The sequence below is a fragment of the Elgaria multicarinata genome, chromosome 8, assembly GCF_023053635.1.
Source record: "Elgaria multicarinata webbii isolate HBS135686 ecotype San Diego chromosome 8, rElgMul1.1.pri, whole genome shotgun sequence".
NCBI classification, from domain to species: Eukaryota; Metazoa; Chordata; class Lepidosauria; order Squamata; family Anguidae; genus Elgaria; species Elgaria multicarinata.
In genome coordinates this window covers 112,369,553-112,393,394 of record NC_086178.1, presented here as the reverse complement: position 1 = coordinate 112,393,394, position 23,842 = coordinate 112,369,553, and the positions used below count along the sequence as shown (strand labels likewise).

Here is a 23,842-nt window from a genome sequence, read left to right as displayed (position 1 = left end):
GTTATGATAGTGGTAGGAACGAAGTGGACTTGGCATGGGTGGGGTGGGGTAATGTTACAAGAAAGCATTGAGGATCAAAGACCAGTGATTTGATACCATGAAAAGCATCCCTTTGCCCCAATAAAGCAGTCAGTACTAAGTTATCAAAAACGGGAAAAAGTAGAAGGCATAGTGTTAAAGGGTAGATAGCATAGGTATGTGCTCCATAGAAATTATTAAGACTGGATTTTTGTTATTTGGCATAAAATAATAGCAGTGAATTGAAAGCTATTTAACATTTACTGCTGCTCTCCCAATGTATTGAAGAGATTCGGGTACAAAAGTAGAAATTGGAAGTGTTAGAAATTACGTGCAGACTCTGCTCTTTTCATAGATATTTAATATGGTTTATTATTGTATGAAAATGGCAATTATTTGAGAATTAAATATGGAGGAATGTCACTTTACTGTCGCTTGGGGCAAAATTGCCCCTGTAATCTATAAAACAGGAATGGGGCAGTTTGATTTTAATAGCAAAAGAGGCGTATGAGTGAGAAGAGTGCTGATCCTTTCCCAATCGCCATTTTCTCAGCTGAGCTTACTTCCTGTATCAAAACATAGTAGCGAGTTAAACATCTGTACAGATTGAGGTAAGCTGTGGAGTGAATATCCATTTTTGCTCTTGTTAAAAAGTAGGGCTGCTTCTGTTTCAATAGAATTGGAAGCAGATCTGGGTTTAAAACACAGATCTCCTGCTGTCAAGACTAGTTTGTAGACATTATTAAGAAGTTGCACCTGAAAAGTCAGCCCCCAATTGAACATATATTCTTGAACAAACTGAAATGTCTTTTTTACTATGTATAAAACCTTCCTTCACGCAAGGCACCCACTTTCACCTTATACTCTGTCCAGAGATGTATCAGTCGCACAGTAGTTATTATAACTTAAGTCTGATTTTATGTTACACCTTCATACTGCTCTTCTTAATTCTGCATCTTTAATATTTTCCAGTTGTATTATTTGGGTTAACCTTTACCATTATTAATGTTTTTATGTCCTACGAGGCCTCCCAGGTTAAATGTGATCAAGCATTGTGGTTTAATAAGGACTGAACAGACATTAAAAACAGAGTAAATGGTGCAGTTAGATGATGGTGCAAATTAGATGATTCTACTTGATGTTCAGGCAGTTATAGATCTCAAAAGGGATTGCAAATCTTTTTAATATTTAGATTAGAATCAGTTTCTGAAAAGTCAACAGCATCTGATTTTTAGTCCTCATTTTTATCTCCATGGACTTCAGATGACTGAAGGTTTTCACAGACTTTCACAAACTTTTGCGTGTTAGGTTTTTTTATTTGGTTTGTGTATTTCCAAATAAAGACCAGGTTTTTTCCCCACATGTTGCAAAAGACAAAAAAAGAAACCGCTGTACTGGTTGTTCCCAACGTGTTTCAACGTGGATATTTATCAAGGAAACTAGAGAATGTGAAATTTGCCACCCTGGTCAGTTCTGGAATCCTTATGGTTAGAACCTCTTCCCAAATGGATGGCATTTGGTTCTTGATATTATATATATATATATATATATATATATATATATATATATATATATATATATTAAAAACCCTCTTACAATTTTGGATGCTAGAGAGGTGTGGCATATAGTATCACGTCAATTACAGTTCATGCTCTCACACATAATTGACTTTATGGGGAAATCCAGATTTAAGAATTGGCAAGAAAGCATTCTTGTGGAGGACATGGACGGATAAGATGTTTTTTGTTTTGTTTTGGATCAATTAATAGGCCCAGATGATGAGGGGGTGGTTTTTTTTTTTGTTTTGGTCATTTTCTGAATATAATTTGCCTACTACAGCTGAATGGCAATACTTGCAGTTGCACCAGTTGCTAGAATCTAGGGTTGGTCAGGCTGCTTTCACAGCTTCAGAGCCTCTGTTATTGTTAGAAACACTTAATAGCAGCTGAACCAACACGTCGACTCAAGCATTTAGTAGTAGTAAATAAATATGATACCCATGGTTTAAGACAGGATTGGAATAGAGAATTGGAGTGTCCTATTTTACTTAATAGGTGGATTGTTGCTCTAGTGTCTGTATCTGAAGCTTCTATGGATCTTAGGCTACATCTTATTCAGGGGAAAAAAACTTGTTTTGGGTTTATTGGACTCCACAACGCCTTTTCAATAAGGGTCTGTCTAACTTGCATAACTGTTGGAGATTAAAGCTTCTTTAATTCATATGTTTTGGCAACACCCCATAGTTGCCCCCTTTTGGAAGGAGGTCATAATAAGGATGAACTTTATACTGAAACAATCTTTAATATTATTTATATTTATTTTAGCATTTTTATCCCCCCTTTAGCCAAAAAGGCTCTCAAAGCTGCTTACAAAAATATTTCTTAAGACAGTCGCCGCCCGTTACTAATCATGAAAGAGGATTTAACCAACCCCTCCACATGCTTACAGAATTTTAAAGGCTTTTCAGGATGATTCCTTCTCTCTTTCTTCATCCAATGAAGACTAAAATATATTCAGTCTTTTGAGGTATATATAGGATGTCTGTTAATCACCTGATCTTGGATAAACTCAATGAGGCTTAATTGTTTACTTTTTCTCAGTCTTATTAGTGAGTCTTAGTTGGAAGCCCTGCTAAGACTCACTATCCTCAATGGTAGGACTGCTGTCAAGACTCCAAGAGTCTCCATTATTCCAAGAGTTTAAAAGTGCAGACATGCATAAGTATATTGTACAGCCTATTCCGAGAGAGAGAGAGAGAGAGGTAGTCAGAGTTATCATTTAATCCTGAAAAGGTTATGGTACCAATTATTTTAAATGTTTGGTTTTTTGAATACATGCTATTTCTCATATCTTGAACACCTTTTATAGAACATATGCATGAAGAATTTTAACATCACTTTTAGGATAGTTTAGTAAATGTTTTAACCAGTTAATTTATGATAGTTTTGGAAATACGTGTGTTAAATGTTTTGATGTATATTTTATACATAATTTACCACGTTTTTAATATTTCACATTTTCTAGTTCCCTTGATAAATACCCACGTCAAAAGCATTGGGAACAACCAGTACAGCGGTCTCTTGTTTGTCTTTGGCTTCCTGCTTTACAGCTATTTTTCCGATCCTTATTGCTGTTGTTGCACTTCTGGCTCCCTAGATTGCCATGGTTAAGTACCAACATGGGTTTGAAACCAATCTGTCTAACATTACTAGCTATATAATTACTACATACATGAATGCTTTAGTTATATTTAGGTTTTTTTTAATTAAAGATGCTAGTTAAATCAATTTACTTTGTCTGGGATTGCAGAAGTCAAAGATCTTGGTTTTTACATGGTTCAGATCATGCTATTTTCTATTTTTAGTGTTCCTAGGATACCATGGGCTTTTGCCATGACAGAAGTGTGTGGAGTCATTCTCTGCTATATCTGGTTGCTTGTTCTCCTCCTTCACAAACACAGGTATAGTTCTTCAACTGTCTTTTATTTGGGAAGAGCAGACAATCTCGTCTACTATTCCCAAGACTGTGTGTGTATCTATCATCCACTATTATTCCAGAGAAACAGTGAAGAGAAATTGATTCACCATTAGGGGGGAATACTAAAGTCTGCCCCACACAACTAAGCAGCATAGCAGCTTGAAACAGACTCTGTGGAGAGTACTCCACATGTGAGGTGCTTGTGTGCAACTGTTTGCCAAGTGCTGAGGTGTGGGGAAACTCTGGCAGACCTGTGTGGTGAGCTTATTTCATGTGACCCCAATGCATTTCTGCCAGATTTGTATTGGTGTGAGGAAAGGTGGCCATTGGCACATGTATCTGAACTGCTGCTGCACACAGATTCAGTCTCAAGAGGCCTTTGTGCTGCTTGAGGCTTGTCAGCAGTCTAGCATAGTCTTATTTTAGTGCCTGCTAACAGTTAGAGCTCTGTGGAGATGTGACTTTAACCATAAGGTATGTAATTGATAGGAGATTCTACTAACCTGGGTTCACCAGATGAAATGTGCATGTTGGCCATCAACATTGCACACAATACCTGTAGACAGAGGTTCACAATTTTTGCCTGCCCTTGATTAGCCAAGCCAAGTTATGGACACCTTGTCCATGACCTGGTACTGTACCTACAAGTGAGCTCAAGAATAATCCCTTGCTCCTTTCCAAGTTTGGACCTGGATTGTGACAAGGACTTGTTTTGACTCCATGCTTCCAAGGGATCAGTTCTGTTTTACAATCCTGGTTTGTAGGGAGTGCATAAGCCACAGTCTCTTGGTTCAGATGTCACTGCAAACTGACATCTGGACCATTTGGAATGTCATGTATTTCAACTCAAGGTATAAGTGAAGCCTTAAAAGGTGTGGCAGACTTTTCTTACGTGTTTTAAATTAGACTGATCTCACTGAGATTATGTAGTGCAATTAAAATGTGTGATTCATTGATTCAAATCTTTCGTCCCAGTTACCCAAATATGCCCAAAAATCTGGTTTCAAAAAGTTGCCATGCCAAACAGGTTTGTGCTTTCCAAGTGCATCTCTACAAGGTGGATATAATGCAATGGGAAACTACTTGTACAGTACAAAACAAATGGTTTGATACTAAGATAAGTTGACTAAGGGTGGCCCTGTAAGGAAAGCGTCCTTTTTTGTGTGTGGGATGGGCGCCTTCCTATACAATGTGGGATGGGTTATGGAGGCTCCTAGAAGGAGGAAACTTGCCTTCCGTGAACTTCATTTATCTTAGGATCATACCTCAATAATCAAAATAACTCTTGCTGCTTTGCTGCTTTTTCCCAGATCTATCCTTTTACGACGGTTATGCAGTCTTATGGGTACTGTGTTCTTATTGCGTTGTATTACAATGTTCGTGACCTCACTATCTGTGCCAGGTCAACATTTGCAATGTTCTGGAAAGGTAAGGCAACACCTCCCTTCTCCCCCCGCGCCCCCCCCCCCCCGCTACATCTTCTTTCCTCTGCTACAATATGGAACAGGATTGCACTTTTGACACGCAGCTTAGGGCCATAGAAGGCATTCATTTACCTGGTTAGACTATTTGTCTGTCTAGCCTGATATTGAGTCTGGCAGCAAGTTTCCAAGGTCTTGAGCAGAGGTCTTTAACATCATCTTTTAACTTACCCCTAACATATCATTCCCTGAATATGTCAGAGATTGAACTCGGTATCTCCTGGATACAAAGCATGTATTCTGCCTCTGTTCCCTCACCCACCCAAATTCAACCCTACTATTCGAAGGCAGAAGGTTGAACTTCGTATTTTGTAGACTGATATAAGGGTCCAGAAGCTATCTTTCCCTTTAGAAGGGGTGGGCAACACGAGTTCTCTGAGATACGTTTAATATATCCATATCCAGACACTGCCCATGGTGAAAAATTCTGCCACTGTGATATTAATGTGTGACAAAGCGTGAGTGGAATTACTTGATGTTGATGAAAATACCATAAAGCCCACAACACAGTTTTAGATAGTAGCTCACTCTGTTTCATGGACTCCGGAGCATGAATTGATCACAAGCTACTGTACCTATTTCAGTCTTGAATTAATAGTGCTTTAAATGGTATTCCTCAGAAGTTCATAATGATAAAACCTCTCTTCAGCCATGAACTCACTAGGTACTTAGCAAGCTGCTAAATTTTACCCTTTCATATACAGTATAGCGGGGGGGGGGGGGACGGGGCGACACACCTCAGGCCCGGGGGTCAAATTTGGCCTTCCTATAGTCCCAATCCAGCCCTCTGGAGTTTTAAAGTTTTAATACTTTAAAATGCTACATATATGTTAAATACTTACAAAGCAATATATTGTTCAAGCGTGATTACAATATCAAGGGCTGTGTAAGTATGTAGGTCTTGTCCAATTTGATTATATTTATGCACAATCACAGATGTATGTATGTGTATACAGAGTGTATTTAGGACCTGATAGGTTATATATTCAGTAGTAAAATCTGGAAAATATTTTTAGGTTGAATATATCTTGTGGATGCCAATGCTTGGAGTGTTCCCTGTGGGAATAGGACGAATCCTGTAGAACTGATGTCTGTTATACATTTAAGCATTAGATCCAACTGTACAAAACATACCGAAACAAAACACAAGCTATATTTACATTATTTATGGAAAGAGGGGGCAAAAAGAGTGATTTTTTAAAAAGTTGGTAGATCTTCTTAAGTATTCTTTTTCTTTCTTTCATGTTTTCTGCAATCTATACTTTTTTTAATTTACCACAAAACAAGGACAAAAAACAGATACATAAGGAAAAGGAAAGAGAAACAATATACACTATACGATTTACAACACAACACAGACATCTACTAAAATAAACAGTTACATAAGGCTATAAATCATTTAAGCGATCATCAAGCTGGACGGCAAACATCAAGTATCTCCAGTTTACCAAAAACGAATTTCATCACAGCAAGCTAGTATATATATCATAGGCAAAATTACAAATTATATATAAAACCCACAAACAAATAAGTCATCCTTTTGCAGCTCTTGTATATAGTCAATAAAAGGTTTCCAGTCCATTACATGTGAGTCTATTGTTCTTTCATTTTCTAACGCTGTTAATTTCGCCATCTCCGCCAATTCCAACACCTTAAGTAGACATTCTTCCGTTGTTGGTACTTGCATTTTCTTCCAATATTGGGCATATAGTAGTCTTGCTGCTGTCACCTTATGTTGAACTAACAGCCTTTTGCTTTTAAATGATCATCCATGAGTCCACGCAAAAACATTTCTGGTTTCATTTCTATATTTGTCTTTAAATTTTTTTACATTAATGCATGTATTTTAACCCAGTAAGTTTTTGCTCTTTTACAAGACCACCACATGTGATAAAACCATACCTTATTGTTCTTCACATTTCCAACAGCCCCCCCACCAGACAACCACTGTACATTTTTGCTAACTTTGACTTCTTAAGTATTTTTAATGTGTTCATTTAATGCTTTGTTCTAGTTGTATGGCAATGTATGGGCAAAACTTCAGCGAGCCTTTGCCATTTGGAGTGGGTTTGGCATGACGCTAACAGGAGTGCATACCTGCGGAGACTACATGTTCAGCGGCCATACTGTTGTCTTGACTATGCTAAACTTCTTTGTCACTGAATGTAAGTACAGCACTGAAAGGGCATATAATTGTCGTTCTCCCAAATCATAGAATAGTAGAGCTGGAAGGGGCCTACAAGGCCATCGAGTCCAACCCCCTGCTCAATGCAGGAATCCACCCTAAAGCATCCCTGACAGATCCCTGATAGTCCAGCTGCCTATTGAATGACTCTAGTGTGGGAGAGTCCACAACCTCCCTAGATAACTGATTCCATTGTCGTACTGCTCTAACAGTCAGGAAGTTTTTCCTGATGTCCAGCTGGAATCTGGCTTCCTTTAACTTGAACCCGTTATTCCGTGTCCTGCACTCTGGGAGGATCGAGAAGAGATCCTGGCCCTCCTCTGTGTGACCACCTTTTAAGTATTTGAAGAGTGCTATCATGTCTCCCCTCAATCTTCTCTTCTCTAGGCTAAACATGCCCAGTTCTTTCAGTCTCTCTTCATAGGGCTTTGTTTCTAGACCTCTGATCATCCTGGTTGCCCTCTTCTGAACACGCTCCAGCTTGTCTGCGTCCTTCTTGAATTGTGGAGCCCAGAACTGGACGCAATACTCTAGATGAGGCCTAACCAGGGCCGATGAGGGCTAATAAACTGAAACTTAATCCAGACAAGACGGAGGTACTGTTAGCGGGTGGTTCATCTGTACGGCGAGGTGATGTTTGCCCTGTCCTAGACGGGGTTGCACTCCCCCTAAAGGATCGGGTCCGTAGTTTGGGAGGGCTCGTGGATCCAGAACTGTCACTTGAGGCACAGGTGAACTCAGTGGCAAAGAGCACCTTTTATCAGCTTAGGCTGATATACCAGCTGCGCCCTTATCTGGATGGAGATAGCCTAGCTACAGTTAACCATGCTCTGATAACCTCTCGCTTGGATTACTGCAATGCGTTATACGTGGGGCTGCCTTTGAAAACAGTCCGGAATCTTCAACTGGTACAAAACAGGGCAGCACGGTTACTAACAGGGATTGGCTGACGAGACCACATTACGCCAGTCCTTTTCCAGCTTCATTGGCTGCCAGTCCAGGTCCGGGCCCGATTCAAAGTGCTGGTATTAACATTTAAAACCCTAAACGGCTTGGGGCTAGGCTATCTGAAGGAACGCCTCCTCCCATATATACCTGCCCGGACCCTAAGGTCATCCTCAGGGGTCCTTCTCCGCGAGCCCCTGCCAAAGGAAGTGAGGCAGGTGGCTACCAGGAGGAGCAGGGCCTTCTCTGCTGTGGCATCCCGGCTGTGGAATGAGCTCCCTAAGGAGGTTCGCTTGGCACCTACATTATATGCTTTTAGATGCCAGGTGAAGACCTTTTTATTCTCCCAGCATTTTAACAGTCTATAAATAAATTTTAACTTGGTGTTTTAAATTTGTAATTTTGCATTGCTGCTGTTTTTATCTGGTTGAGCTTTTATATTGTATTTTATATTATGGTTTTATACTGTTGTTTTATACTTTGAATGTTTTAAATTTTTGTGAACCACCCAGAGAGCTCCGGCTATTGGGCGGTATAGAAATGTAATAAACAAATAAATAAATAAATAAAACCAGTACCTCACGCGATTTGGAAACTATACTTCTATTAATGCAGCCCCAAATAGCATTTGCCTAGTGAATCTAATGTCACTACTTCCATTCCTCTTTTTACATCTTGCTTTACTGCAATATTTTCTGCTAAGAAGAGTAAAGGTTTCCGTGAGAAAAAAACAGGTTTCAATAGAAAAAAACTGGAAACTAGTAGAGGTTAACTCTATTATTATGGAAAGCAGAATTAAACAAGACCTATTGAATACTGAATGTTCAAAAAACTTGTCATTCATGTTTTAAAAGTTGCAAGCAATAGGAGCAAAGGTCAATATTTTAGTCTCAGACCAAACTTCTTGATCAGGGCATTGATGCCATGTGAAATTAATATTTTATTGGTGTGAAGAACAATATGAATATTATAAATATCATTTACTCATGTATGGTGCCTAGTTAATGCTGGTGCTCTAGAAAATAAACCATGTCAAAAGTAAGACACCGGCCATGCTATCAGGCTTACAGTTTAAGACATGCAAGGGGAGAGAAATGGTGGGTAAATGTATAGGAGGGAGATCATTTTGAGAATGCAATAAAGAGCAGGCAAGTTATTATTGAATCCAATGTGATCCATGTTGGCCTTCCTTTTGCTGATGTTTTCGATGAGAAAAATGGTAGTAACCTCTAGACAGAGTTTGATCCTCTGGTACAAGGGTGTGGAGCCTGTGGCCTTCCAGATGTTTCTGGAATACATCTTCCCTGACAGTTTGCTGGGGCTGATGTGCCTTGGAGTCAAATAACATCCGGAGGGCCATGCATTCCCCAACCCTAGGGAGACTAGGTTTGTTTTTCCCTTACCCTCTGGTGCCGTGTAATAACTAACAGTTGTAGCAGAATATAGCAAATGTCCTAGTTGGCTATCTGTCCGAAATATGCCTTTGTCATAACATTATGAAACATCAGAAATGATGATTGTTTGAATACTCTGTCCTCCTCTTTAGATACACCAAGAAGCTGGAACTTCTTGCACACTTTGTCCTGGGTGCTGAATCTCTTTGGAATCTTCTTCATTTTGGCTGCACATGAACATTACTCCATTGATGTCTTCATTGCCTTCTATATCACCACAAGACTATTTTTGTACTATCACACACTGGCTAATACAAGAGCCTATCAACAAAGCAGGAGGGCCAGGATTTGGTTCCCCATGTTCTCTTTTTTTGAATGCAATGTAAATGGTACAGTTCCAAATGAGTATTGCTGGCCCTTCTCAAAACCAACGATAATGAAAAGATTAATTGGCTAAACAGTTTTAATTCACGTCTGTGTGAAGTATTTGTGACTAACTTTCTTCAAGAACGGCTGGATGAAAACAGTTTCTTTTTACCTTTGTGACCTTCCTTGGCCTTGTTTGTTCTCTCTCAGCCACAAGGCTAAGAGATGCACCAGTCACCCTTCCTTAAATATGTAGGCAAAGTTGTAAGGAAGTTCTGCATAAAAGTGGTAAAGTTATAATTTGCTCATTTGGAAGGCTTCAAATTGTCCTTTGCTGACTTTGGATCTAGATGACATCAAGTATTACCTAGTTAGTTATTGTGTCTCCAACAAATACTAACACAAGTGTCATACTTCTAAAATAAATGTCAAATGGGAATAAGGTGTGTGTGAGGACGGAAACAGTCACCTGATGAAAACAGCCTGAAAGCCTTTAGTATGAGAAATACATGCTGTGTGTGATGGCACGAGAGGGACAGAGTAACAAAATAACAACCATGAATAGGGCTTAATTGACTTTAGAATAAAGGATATCAAGCTGTTCTACCATCCACAGGGTTTTCCTTGTTTACATTTAAATAAATGGTAAGAAATAAATATTTTATCTCTTGAAGTGAGGTTGTTCTAGTTTTCGTGCCACAACTCTTTCAACATAGTATTAAACACTTAAATCTGTGCATGCTTTTAAAATGCTGTTCTTAGAAAAATAATACCATTAAATTCGGTCAATAGGAGGCAATGTCTCATTGAACAAAAGAAAGATGTGACGTTTTTATTTTTTTATTATTTTGTTGAAGCAACTGGCAAGGCATTGGACAATAGTTTTTTTGGAAATATTGTTAATAATAATCTGTGTTCTCCCCTTTCACTACAATAATCTGATGCATCTCATTCTGCTCCCTGTAGCATGGGCAGATACTGATATTTTAATTGGCTGACTGAGAAACTTCTGACAGTGTTTTCAATAAACGCTTTATCCTGGTTTTTCTTACAAGTCAAAAACTTGTGGTAAGTATCACTTTCACTTTCTTTAGAGACTGTTCTTGCGATTGTTAAAAGAATAATGAATAGAACTGGAGCTTAAAGTATTAGGAGCTGTGCAAGCAGAGCACACAGCACTTGGCAGCCATGCAAACCCCATATTTTTTCCTGGTGAAATCTAGCTTTTATAGAAGTTACTCAGGTTTGCACTTAATCATTTGTTTAATTAAAATTTGTATTTGAAATGCTTAGAAAGGACAATTTGGTTTAAAATCATAATGGTTATGAGCACATTGACTCAAGAGTAAGTTCACATTGCATTATTTCAAAACAATTAATGTAAATGTTTACAAATCCAGCACAACCTGTTCAAGTTTCGGAGGAACTTTCCATTTATGTATTTATTTCCCTGCCCACACAAGTGGCCATTAAAACTGTGAATGTTTTCAGCCTAGTAATCTCAAAGTCTCATGGACCATTTAAAATTATAAACTTGGCATTAAAATTTGTAGGCTGTAGACAATACACTCCCAGATATAAAAAGCCCATGCAATACGTGAATTTCCTGTAATTCAGAATAGTAAATTACCCATCTTGTGTGATGAAAACCATTTAGATAATTATACTGAATTTGTATGTGGAAATTAGATGACTCAGTGTTGCCACTGGCACCCAGTTAATACCCCCTTTTGCCTCTCACTGGTAACTAAACTAAACCAGCCCCATAAAGCAGATACTTCTTTTATAGTTGATAGTTACTAATAGATTCTAAAGAGAAGCAAAGGGTGTCCACTTTATTGCCTTCGCTTCCAGAATGGGACAGGCAGTGTAAGCATTTTGTTCTGGTTCTGTGTTAAACATTACTACACATAGATTAATAATAATTGCTGCAGAAATGCACTGGCCATTGCATCAAAAAGTATTCAAGAAATGTTTCCAAAAATGTGCAGAACTAGAAACAAGTGTAGTTAAAAGTGCAAATCTGCACATTTAGAAGTATTTGCAGACTAGAACTTTGTACATATTCTAGCTATATTTAACAATACCACAGTAACACTGTGTACACATTGAAATGACCACTTCAGTATCTTTATGTGCCACTTTAAAGGGAAAATATTCTTATATCAGAGCATGCCTTATTCTACACAAATCGCAGTATATTGCAAGTCAACACTCTGTAACTGAATACGTGTTGTAAATCTACTCCTTTATGCGTTAGCTCTTGTTGTACAGGACAGCTAGTATGCACTGATTGGTTTCCGAAGAAATTGGGCAAGAGGTAGTCTGCCAGTATACACAAATGCACTGTGGTTTCTTTGTCACTAAGACAGAAGCAACCTCTCAGTCTTCTACCAACTGCAATGACAGCCTTTTACTTTGGTAAATACTGACATACACATTTTGTTGCATTTTGAACGAGATAATGTTTCTTTCAGGACAACACATGAGTGGCATATAAGAGGAAAGGTACAAAATCTCTCCTTCCGCAGCCTCACAACTTCATGTTTACTGGATCTTTGCTTTCCAACCCTTTCAAAACACATAATGTTGGTGGTTTAAAATAAAAATTCAATAAAATACAATTGGGAATTCAAGACAGAGGCAACCTTAAGTTTACAATTCCTTTTGTAAAGGAAAAAAAGACTACACCTTTCAAAATGTATTGAGACGTTTACAGTTCAGATCTACGTTACATTGTAAGCAGTATTAGATTGTCAGTTCAAATGGAAGCAGTGACTCCAATCCAGTAATAGTGCAATAACTGTACTGGAAGCAGTGTAACCGAATATACAGTGACGTAGTTCATAGACAATGGCAGCAAATTGTAGGTTAATTCATTCACAATTTGCTGAGGTTGCATGCAGCCACTATTTTGAATTTGCAACCTTTGATCAGCCTGAGTGGAGGTTATTTTGTGATGTGTAAACCTGGACACTATGGGTAATTGTGGGTTACACAACCCACAGTTAACCTACAATCAGTTCTTAGGTTAACTGTGGGTTGTTAACCCGTAGTGTCCAGGTTTGCACATCATGAAATATCCTCAAATTGGAGGTTGTGTATTAAGAACGGAGGCAGCATATATCAGGCATGCAACCAAGAAATTTGTGATGGAAGGAAAAAAAGAATAGAGAGAAGATTAATTAAAAAATCCTGGCTCTTCAGGTTGTAATGCATTACTTAAGAATTATATTTAGTTTGAAATATGTATTTTTTTTCTTTCAGATAAAAAAAAAATCCTAATAGTCCTATGGACTACATTTGCACTTTGAATTCTAATAAAAGCTAGCCACTATATGGATTATTGTACTTTAAATAGTTAATATATTCTTTGGCTTGTCATCCTAAGTTTAATTACACATTTGTTCATTCTGAGAGAATGAACTCTCCCAAACTTTTCCTGTTGTAGAGTGTCCCAAAATAGGGCATTCACATATGAAAACTTCTGGCTTGAACACTTCATTTTTTTACTTTTAAAAAGTATGTATTACACTGTCATTTATTTCTGGGTCTTCCAGGTCTTTGTTTGAAATATGTTAGTTGGGATGGAGAAGTGTTACTAAAGCAGACGTCTGGAGTTGAAAATATGACCAATCCCAAACAGTAACCAGTGTACTTCTGGTACTTCTGGATAATAAACTTCATTTTGCTTTACTCATGTACTTTACCCTGAGTTTGCTATTTTGTGGTTAGGGTCATGTGGGATATTTCTACCTGGTTTTGGCATTGAACACTGCCGTACATTAAACTTGTGAGTTGGTAAAATATGTTCAGGAACTACCAAATAACACTATGAATTATAATTTGATAAATGCATTTGATTTTTGGATTATTGCCCTGATACTTAATTGAGAAATAGATAACTTACCCATTGCTCAAAATCTATGGTATGCAAAGGCTTCTTTTTAATTAGCAGGATTTGATGTGTCAATTATACACACTCCAGCTATTTATTTGGAGTAACCCCACTAACAGTACTCACTGAAATTGTGAGACTAATAATTTAATAAAGGAAGGTGCATGGTATAGCTACAAGGCTATCCTCCATGTGTTGAATTGTGTAACATTTCAATGCTGTAAGGACATTGTAATGATAGTGAGATGGGTATAATCTTAATTACTACATATTCTTTCAGTAGGAAACTGGGAGAATTTGCACTCCTAGACAAATTGGTTCTGGTCTGCTAAACCTAGACTGAATCTAGAATAGATCCCCAAGTCCAACTCTGTCTGAGGATGTCCCTAGGCAACTTTAAACCCCTCTGTGTATACCCAGACTGGCATGGGGATCACTGCCACCATAGTGCAGGCCTCTATGTATTCCCAGAGTCTAACCTGGCCTGAGGAAATCGCATTTAAAGACAAATAAGTGTTTAGTTCTACAACCCAATTCCTTCAATCATATGTTAAATGCAATTTTTGCATTTTGTAACCAGGGAGAGAAAAGAACAGTGGTTGCTTCTAAAGTGGTTAACGGTGCTTAGCACAGACCTTTTCCCTTTGATCTCTCCTCTGCCTCTAGAGAATATTGTGTTATTTGAAGGCTTGAATGCTCCTACTGTGGAAAAGTTTGAAGCACAGTTGTTGTGTAAATAAAGATGGATTTTGCTCAAATTTGAACCCAGATTTAATTTATAGTGTTTTGTATGTGTTGTGTTAAAGTATTGAAGCATTAAATCTAAGATAAATTAAAAAAAAAGATGACTAATCCTGTGTCAGACATATTTTTACCTAAATATTAATCTAGTGAAGACCAATCCTATTCTACAGGTCAGTACTCTAAGCCTAGCCATTTCAGGTTCTGAAATAGCCATTTCAGAACTACAAGAGAACAATTTGGGTGCTGTGACTTAATTTTTCAAAGGCTTCTGTGAGTCAAAAGTACCCACCTACAGAGTAGGCTGCCTTTATTTATTTATTTATTTATTAATTACATTTTTATACCGCCCAATAGCCGAAGCTCTCTGCTGCCTCTGCAGGTTTTGCTGCTCTGACCTTTCCTATCAGCCTCTGCTACTTGTCTGCACTGGGTATGATTGAATCATTCGGTTTCTTTTGCTGAGAGACACAACAGTGCTACCTGCCCTCAGGAGGGGTCTACTGCTAGTGGCATATTAACGCTAGTGACCAGATCCTACTACTAATAACCTATAGTTAAGACTCCCTAAATTTGCATTAAATGATTTTTGACATGCAGGGTTTGGGACTAAACCTCCAAGTACCTCATAGTTTTAAAAGTTGCTTTTGTCTTCCACTTTGTACGTGTTGATTATGCATTGAACATCCAGAGAACCTCCAGTCCCAGAATTGCCTGTGGTTGGCAGTTTTAAAATTGCTCACTGGCCAATATATGTGTTCTATTTGCTAGACTACATAGATATTAACAGATGTCACTCTCATGAATTGCTAATTCTATAAAATGTAGCAAGAGCATTTTGTCTCAACCCAATTACAATACTGGCTAAGGAGCCAAAACCAATACCATTAATTAGATTTAGGTTGTCAACAAATGATCAAGACTACAGTTGGGCATGTGCAAAATGCATGTGAAGTACAAATACTCCTTGATTTTAAGCTGAGAACTGATCATGTTTGCAAGCAGACTTGTATGTTTTGCAGCAGATTTAAACCAAAGCATGCATCCAAGATCTACCCAAGCACCCTTTGACTGCATTACAAAAATCAACCTTGACAACTGTTCTACTATCAACTGAATTCACATGGGCAGCTGATGCACTCATCAATATAACATGGTTCTTCTTTTGAAAGCAATATTGAAATATGTCTGTTGGGGTGGGGAAGAATATACTGGGCAGGATCTTTACACTCGTGCTACTCCTGATTTGCCTCTCTTTAAGTCAGGATAGACAACCGGGCGGCCTGCAGATGCTTTGGACTACAACTCCCATAAGCTAGAGTGACCATATGAAAAGGAGGACAGGGCTCTTGTATTTTTAACAGTTGTATTGAAAAGGGAATTTCAGCAGGTGTCCTTTGTATATATGGAGAACCTGGTGAAATTTCTTCTTCATCACAACAGTTAAAGCTGCAGGTGCCCTGCCCTCTTTTAAATCTGTTCACTCTAGTATAGCTCCTGCACCTTTAACTGTTCTGATGAAGAGGGAATTTCACCGGGGCCAGATCTACACTATTGCTTTAAAGCACTTTATAACAGTTTTATAGCACTTTAAAGCAGTTAAAGCGCTTTATAACTGTTATAAAGCGCTTTAAAGCAGTAGTGTAGATCTGGCCGACAGCTGCTGAAATTCCCCTTTCTATGCAACTGTTAAAGATACAGGAGTCCTGTCCTCCTTTCCATACGGTCACCCTACCATAAGCTCCTCAGCATGGCCAGTGGTTGGGGATTATGAGAGCTGGAAGTTCAAAACGTTTGGAGGGCACTAGGTTGCCTGCTCCAGCTTTTAGGGTAGGAATTAGTCTGTTTTAGCTGCAAACCTAAGTACCATGGGGAATAAGTTCCATTAAACTCAACGGGACTTACTGCTGAGTAACCATGCATAGGATTGCTCTGTTGTATTTCATTTTGATGTATCTACTAGAAACCAAAGGCCACAGTTGTGGCCAACTGCTATCATTCCCTTTATTCTTATTGACCAATTTCATCTTTTTCCACTCCTTTCTCTGGCTGGCTCTACTATCCTGTGGAGAATGTTCTTACTTCTACTTTCCTAGTCTCCTCTGCTTCCTCAAATGCCTCTTCTTCCAGTTGCAGCTACTTCTCAGCCTGCTGTTTTGTGCTCCCTTCACCCTCTCCTCATTAGGCACCATTTTGTGACTAAGCTTCTCTTTGTCATCATGTGAACTAATTACTATGTGAAGTTTCAGCACCAACAGTGCTTGTCCACAGGGGGACCAGATGGGTAACAACCCTGCACAACTAAAGTACACTGTAAACATTTTTACATTTTACAGTGGCTGCAATCAAGCTGAGTTGATTTCACTAGGGTTAAGCACGCCGAACTCTGACAGATTATAACCAGTAAATCTAAAATTATATGTAGTATGCAAGCCCCTTAGACAAAATGATGTGGCATAAGCTTTGGTGACGTAGAGCTTAGAGTGGTAGTTTCATGGAGCAGCATGTGTGTATTTCAGTCAGTCAGTGTAGAGGGTGGGTGGGGAGAATGTAAGCAGATGTTTATGTGTCCACATTTATCCTACAGGAAGCCTGTATGTGTTTAAGGTTCCACAATATTCTTTGTTTCTGCTTTAACAGACTAACACAGCTACTCTTCTGGGATGCAGTAAGTGCATATATGCTACCTTAATTCTAGACCCATCCATAATTCTGCAAACAGAAAACTCTTACATCACCTCCAAAAATGTTCACTGCCACAAATGTTTCAAAGCTGGGGTGTAATCAACAGGCACTCCCCCCTCAATGGGCCCTCTTGTTCGAACTGTAGCATATTTAAGAAGGATGGTCCCAGCTGCCTAGGAAGCAAGAAGACAAACATACAAGGAGCAACTGAATGCTACCTGGCTGCAGCTTCTGTCTTTTCTTTCCAAGCAGAATCATTCATAAAGCTGGGCAACGAAATTTTGTCTTACACCTGCATTGACATGTATGTCAGTGACAACAGAGAGTGATGAAGCCAAATACAAATAAAACCATAGAAAGTACACAGAAAATGCATTACCATATTCCAAAAACAAATCAATACTAAAACCCAAAGTGTTTGGGGCAGTGTAGCCCTTTGCAGGGGCATATCTTGGGGGGAACTGAAAATATAAAGGGCCTGTTCAGGCAACATGCTAAACCATGGTTAGGCTGCTAACCCTTTTCACCAGCTTCTGGGAGACAAAGTGTCCAGTAACTAGGGGCCTGAGAAAAGAGGAGGTTTATTTATTTATTTTATTTATTACATTTTTATACCGCCCAATAGCCAAAGCTCTCTGGGCGGTTCACAAAAAATAAAATGCTCCAGCTCAGCCATTTGGTAGCAAGCATGCTAGAGACAAATGTTAATAGAAAAACAACTCAGTTCAATGAGCTCCTTTGTACTTTATCATGTGTGTCTTCAGCCATATCACCCGGAGGCATGGGGCAGGGTGTTATCAAGAGGCAGCTGGACAAGCATCTGTCAGGGATGCTTTAGGGTGGATTCCTGCATTGAGCAGGGGGTTGGACTCGATGGCCTTGTACGCCCCTTCCAACTCTGCTATTCTATGATTCTATGCTGATGACACCCAAGTATATTTCTCTGTGCCTTCAACAACAGCGTCGGCTAAGGATAGTGTGTCTCCTCTGAATGAATACTTGGAGGCGGTAATGGGCTGGATGAGGAAAAAGAAACTGAAGCTGAGTCCAGACAAGACTGAGATGTTTGCTGTCAAGGGTCCTGACCTGGGTTTGGAGGTGTGTCAACCTGTTCTGGATGGGGCTACACTCCCCTTGAAAGACTGCGTTCACAGCTTGTGGTTGTCCCTGGATCCATTGCTCCAAATGACAGCCCAGATAGATGTGACAGCCAGGAGTGCCAACTATCAGCTTCGGCTGTTATGCCAGCTGCGCATTTTCTTAGAAGAACTAAGGATGGTAGTGCACGCGCTGGTAACTTCGAGGCTTGACTTCTGCAATGCACTCTACATAGGGCTACCTTTGTACCTAGTTCGGAAACTTCAACTCGTTCAAAATATGGCAGCCAGGTTGGTCACAGGTACATCTAGGGATGAGCATATTATCCCAACATTAAAAACACTCCACTGGCTGCCAATTAGTTTCTGGGCGAAGTACAAAGTGTTGGTCATTACCTTTAAAACCCTACATGATTTGGGTCCAGGTTACCTGAGGGATCGCCTTCTCCTGTACAATCCACCCAGCACACTCAGGTCGTCTGGGGAGAACTTACTTCAGTCAGCCAAAACTAGGCTGGCAACTGTTACCCAGAGGACCTTTTCTTTTGTCACGCCCAGATTGTGAAACAGCCTGCTGGAGGGGATTTGTAAAATTAACTCTCTCTCTCTCTGAATTTAAGACAGCTTTAAAGACTAGCCTTTTCCGGCAGGCCTACGCAGATAAATTTGAAACCTAATAATGTGTTGATTGTTATTTTGAAACCTAACAATGATTGTTATTTTGTATTGGTTTTATGTGCTCTTTTAATTAATTTTTGTGAACCGCCCAGAGAGCTTCAGCTATTGGGCGGTATAAAAATGTAATAAATAAATAAAATAAATAAATAATTTAATTAATTAATTAATTAATACATAAATCAATTTTATGTATTTGATTTATATTGTATTGTTGTACTAAAGTTGTTCCCCACCTCAATCCAAAGGGAGAGGTGGGGAGGAAACATATAAATAAAATTATTATTATTGTTGTTATTTATTTATTTATTAAATGTATATACCACCCCATAGCCAATCCTCTCTGGATGGTTTACAAAAGTTAAAAAACAGTGGACATTAAGAAGTATACAAAATTTAAACCATCAAAAAATATAAAAACAGTATACAGTATCCATTTTTAAACAACAACAATTCTAGGGTCCATTAAAAAACAAACAAATTTAGCATATGTTGTTAAATGCTGTTAAATGCCTGGGAGAAGAGAAAGGTCTTGACCTGGTGCTGAAAAGGTAACAATGTTGGCACCAGGCAAGCTTCATCCGGGAGATCATTCCATAATTGGGGGGCCACCACTGAAAAGGCCCTCTCCCTTGTTGCCATCAACTTTCCTTGGAGTAGGCACTCAGAGGAGAACCTTAGATGTTGAGCGCAGTGTACGGGTAGGTTCATGTCGGGAGAGGTGTTCCGTCAGGTACTGTGGTCCCAAACCATGTAAGGCTTTATAGGTTAAAACCAGCACCTTGAATTGGGCTCGGAAACATATAGGCAGCCAATGCAAGTGGGCCAGAATTGGTGTTATATGTTTGAACCTTCTGGTTCCAGTTATCAATCTGGCCACTGTATTTTGCACAAGCTGCAGCTTCTGAACCGTCTTCAAAGGCTGCCCCACATAGAGGGCATTGCAGTAATCTAATTTGGAGATTACCAGAGCATGGATAACTGAAGCTAGGTTATCCCTGTCCAGATAGGGGCATAGCTGGGCCACCAAACGGAGTTGGTGGAAGGCACTCCGTGCCACCGAGGCCACCTGAGCCTCAAGTGACAGAGATGGTTCTAGGAGAACCCCCAAGCTACGAACCTGCTCCTTCAGGGGGAGTGCAACCCCATCCAGAACCGGTTGAACACCCACCAACTGGCCAGAAGACCCAGCAGCAGCATCTCAGTCTTGTCTGGATTGAGTTTCAGTTTATTAGCCCTCATCCAGTCCATTGTCGCAGCCAGGCACCGGTTCAGCACATCCACAGCCTCACCTGATGAAGATGAAAAGGAGAAGTAGAGCTGCGTGTCATCAGCATACTGATGACAACGCACTCCAAAACTCCGGATGACTGCACCCAATGGCTTCATGTACATGTTAAACAGCATGGGGGACAAGACTGACCCCCGCGGAACCCCATACTGGAGAATCCACAGGGCCGAGCAATGTCCCCCAAGCACCACCTTCTGGAGCCCACAAGCCAAGTAGGAGTGGAACCACTGCAATGCAATACCTCCCACTCCCAAATCAGCCAGATGTTCCATGGTCGATGGTATCGAAAGCCACTGAGAGATCAAGGAGAATCAACAGAGTCTCACTTCCCCTGTCTTTCTCCCGACATACATGTTGTTGTTGTTATTATTAGGGTTACTGCTAATCCTGTTCCATGTCACAGTCATTCTGTTGCTACACACGAGGGGGAAACATTTATGTACTTGCATATGTATGTATGTGTGTGTACATGCATAGGGCAGGGGGATTATACCAGCCTTTTGTTTGGTCTGATACAGCAGGGTGGTTCTTGAGTTCCATGAACTTCACTAATCATTTAAAAAAAAACCACACACAATCTAAATTAATGACCACAATCACATCTTGTAGTGGTGAAGCCTATAAGCTTATGAAAAGTATTTTTGTTGTTGTTGTTGTTGGTCTGTCCTGAGCCTTACCACAGTTTTATCGGTGACTCCAAACTATGGGAGCAGAAGCAAACATTCTTTCTCGCTCTCCCCACACCATTCATAATGTCCTGTTCCCCTTAGTTGTTGTTTTTTATATAAGGAGTGAATGAAAGCTTTGTGTTTTTCAAAGGCTGTCCCAACCAGGTTGCCGTGATCATCGCCATATTCGGGACTGGCTGTAGGCTAGAGATCCAGGTGGGTTTCAATAAAGCAGCTGACAATGATACTTTGCCTCTTGGGTTTGCAGCGCAGCGCCTGCAGGCACACACAAAAAAAGCCCCTTTGAGGAATTTCAGCTGCATCTGCAAAGCTCTCCACTCCCAGCGCTCTTCAGAAGTTAGGGTGCCTGTTTCTCCTTTCCATTTCTTAGACTGACCATATGAAAAGGAGGACAGTTGCATTGAAAAGGGAATTTCAGCAGGTGTCATTTGTATATATGGAGAACCTGGTGAAATTTCCTCTTCATCACAACAGTTAAAGCTGCAGGTGCCCTGCCCTCTTTTAAATCTGGCCACTCTAGTATAGCTCCTGCAGCTTTAACTGTTGTGATGAAGAGGGAATTTCACCAGGTTCTCCATATATGCAATTGACACCTGATGAAATTCCCTTTCCTATGCAACTGTTGAAGATACAGGAGCCTGGTCCTCCTTTCCATATGGTCACCCTAACACCACCTAACATCTGCCATTTGAGGTGACTGCCTCACTCTATCTCAAGGCCAGCCTTGAGAAGCAAAGTAATACTAATACATAACATTTGTATTGTGTTACTAGCACTTGTGTTGAAAATGCTATTGAGGGTATTCTTAGTGGCAAGCCCAGGTTGGCTACTGTGTGTTGGCCACCAGATCATAAGGAAAACGCGTCACAGTTGTGCAGCAGCTGAGAAAGTGTTTCTACATAGTGTGCCCATTCACAATTTGTACTTGCCACATGGGTCAGTATTATGAAGGCCCTTATCCCTGTCTGTAAAAGAAAGGAGTCCAACTGGGTGCAGGAAATAATTTTTAATATACCATTAAATGAATTCCAGTGTCTTTATTGCAGGCAGATATTTCTGCCTGAGCATGGTGTACATGGCTCGTTCAGAGTAAAGGGAGGTTTTCATTCACAAAATTATCTTCCCTGATAAAGCTATTTCACCTTGAATAATTTTGAGACTTCTTCAGCATCACCTTCTTCATTTGCAATTACAGAATTCACTAATAGTCATAGAAGAGGATATGGTATTTTATAAAGTAATCCTATACATTTCTAAATTTTCTATTCAGAAGTAAGTCCTACTGAATTCAATAGGGGTTACTCTAGGGTGACCCTATGAAAAAGAGGGCAGGGCTTCTGTATCGTTAACAGTTGTATAGAAAAGGGAATTTCAGCAGGTGTCATTTGTATGCATGCAGCACCTGGTGAAATTCCCTTTTTATCAGAACAGTTAAAACTTCAGGAGCTATACTAGAGTGACCAGATACAAAAGAGGGCAGGGCTCCTGCAGCTTTAACTGTGGCCATCCAGGTACCAGAGCTGCTCCTGTCCTCTTCCTGGTGGAAGGCGACCAGTCACCTTCCACCAGGGACTGCCTCTGGAGTGACGTCAAATGGCGGAAGAAATAAACTGACGTGCTCCAATTTAAAATGTTGGGGGTAAATCCCTGACGTTTTCAATCTGCAGATTCGTGGGAAAGCCCCATAGTGACTGCAAAGTGGTGCCTGCATCGTATAACTGATGCAGCGCAGATCCGCAGCCACCGCGGGGCTTTCCCCATATGTAGACAGCCCCTGGGTAACTGGAGAGTTCTCTCCATTAGAAGGTCCTGTCCACCCAACTCTGCCTCAATCCTAAGGAGGCCTCCATTACTGAGGTTTTACCAGACTCCAGAACTGAGCCTGTTTGTGAACTTGCTCTTTGTAGGGTTGTCACCTTTTCTCTGGCAAACGCTGAACCTACTGGATTTCTGTCCATTTTGTAACTATTAAAGATGCAGGGCCTCTGCCAGTAACGATCCTGTATCTTTAAGAGCTGCACAAAAAGGAGAATTTCAGGTGTGGCTTTTACCATCAGAATGCTGCTAGGATAGAAGGTCACTAGTGGACTTCTCTCTCACTGAAAATATTTACATTCCAGTCAAAAATGGATTTATTGGAGGTAAGCCCCATTGATTTTGATTTTAATTACTTCTAAGTAAGTATGCTTCTGACTGTAGCCTCAGTGTGTAAGTCCCACTGAGTTCAATAGAACACTATCAGGTACATATGCATAGGACTGGAGTCTGTAAGATACAGGAGCTCTCTCAGGGTTTGGCAATTCTAAAGAGGGAGCTATAACTTTGCAAACCAATTTATATTTTGATTTATACATGAGCTGGCTGAATTTCTGCATGCTTACTCTTAATTAGGTCCTAAGTTCAACAGGATTTACTTCCAAGTAAATGGTTTAGGATTGCAATAGTTGATTATGTGAGTTTAAAACCCTGTCCCTCCCACTGGTTTATTAGTTTCAGGAGACAGCTGGTTGTTATTTAACCTCCTTCCATTTACAACTGTTCCCTAAATTCCTTTTTAAGACAGAGGATTTAGAGCACGTCTTCCTCAGTAGAAAGAGGCAATAAAAAAGCCCTTTACGCGAGTACTAAAGTCTATCACTTTGGTAAATTCAGAGGCTTCAATCAAGTCAGACTATGTCGAAGGAACTAAAACACTGCAACATTTCACTTTATGTCAGGAAAACCTGCCTTCCTTTGTGTTATAGGGGGGACAGATGGAAATACTGATAGGAAAGCAAAAGAAGAAAAAGAGAGGACATAAACGATCAAGTAAAGACAAACATATATGTGAGTACAATCTGGACCCCAATAATAACAAGGGGATCACTCTTAATGGGGCATGGGTGATGAGGGTTAGGCTT

General features: G+C 39.8%; 1 protein-coding gene across 1 annotated transcript in view; it reads left to right on the top strand.

The window, feature by feature from the left end:
- Window positions 1-10,808, top strand: part of SAMD8 (sterile alpha motif domain containing 8) — a 35,722-nt gene extending 24,914 nt beyond the window's left edge. The window contains exons 3-6 of the mRNA XM_063133188.1: window positions 3,383-3,478; window positions 4,806-4,923; window positions 6,991-7,141; window positions 9,653-10,808. Coding sequence (XP_062989258.1) covers window positions 3,383-3,478; window positions 4,806-4,923; window positions 6,991-7,141; window positions 9,653-9,957 — 670 coding nt within the window. The 3' untranslated portion in view covers window positions 9,958-10,808. The remainder of the gene's footprint in view (window positions 1-3,382; window positions 3,479-4,805; window positions 4,924-6,990; window positions 7,142-9,652) is intronic.
- Window positions 10,809-23,842: the final 13,034 nt, after the last annotated feature.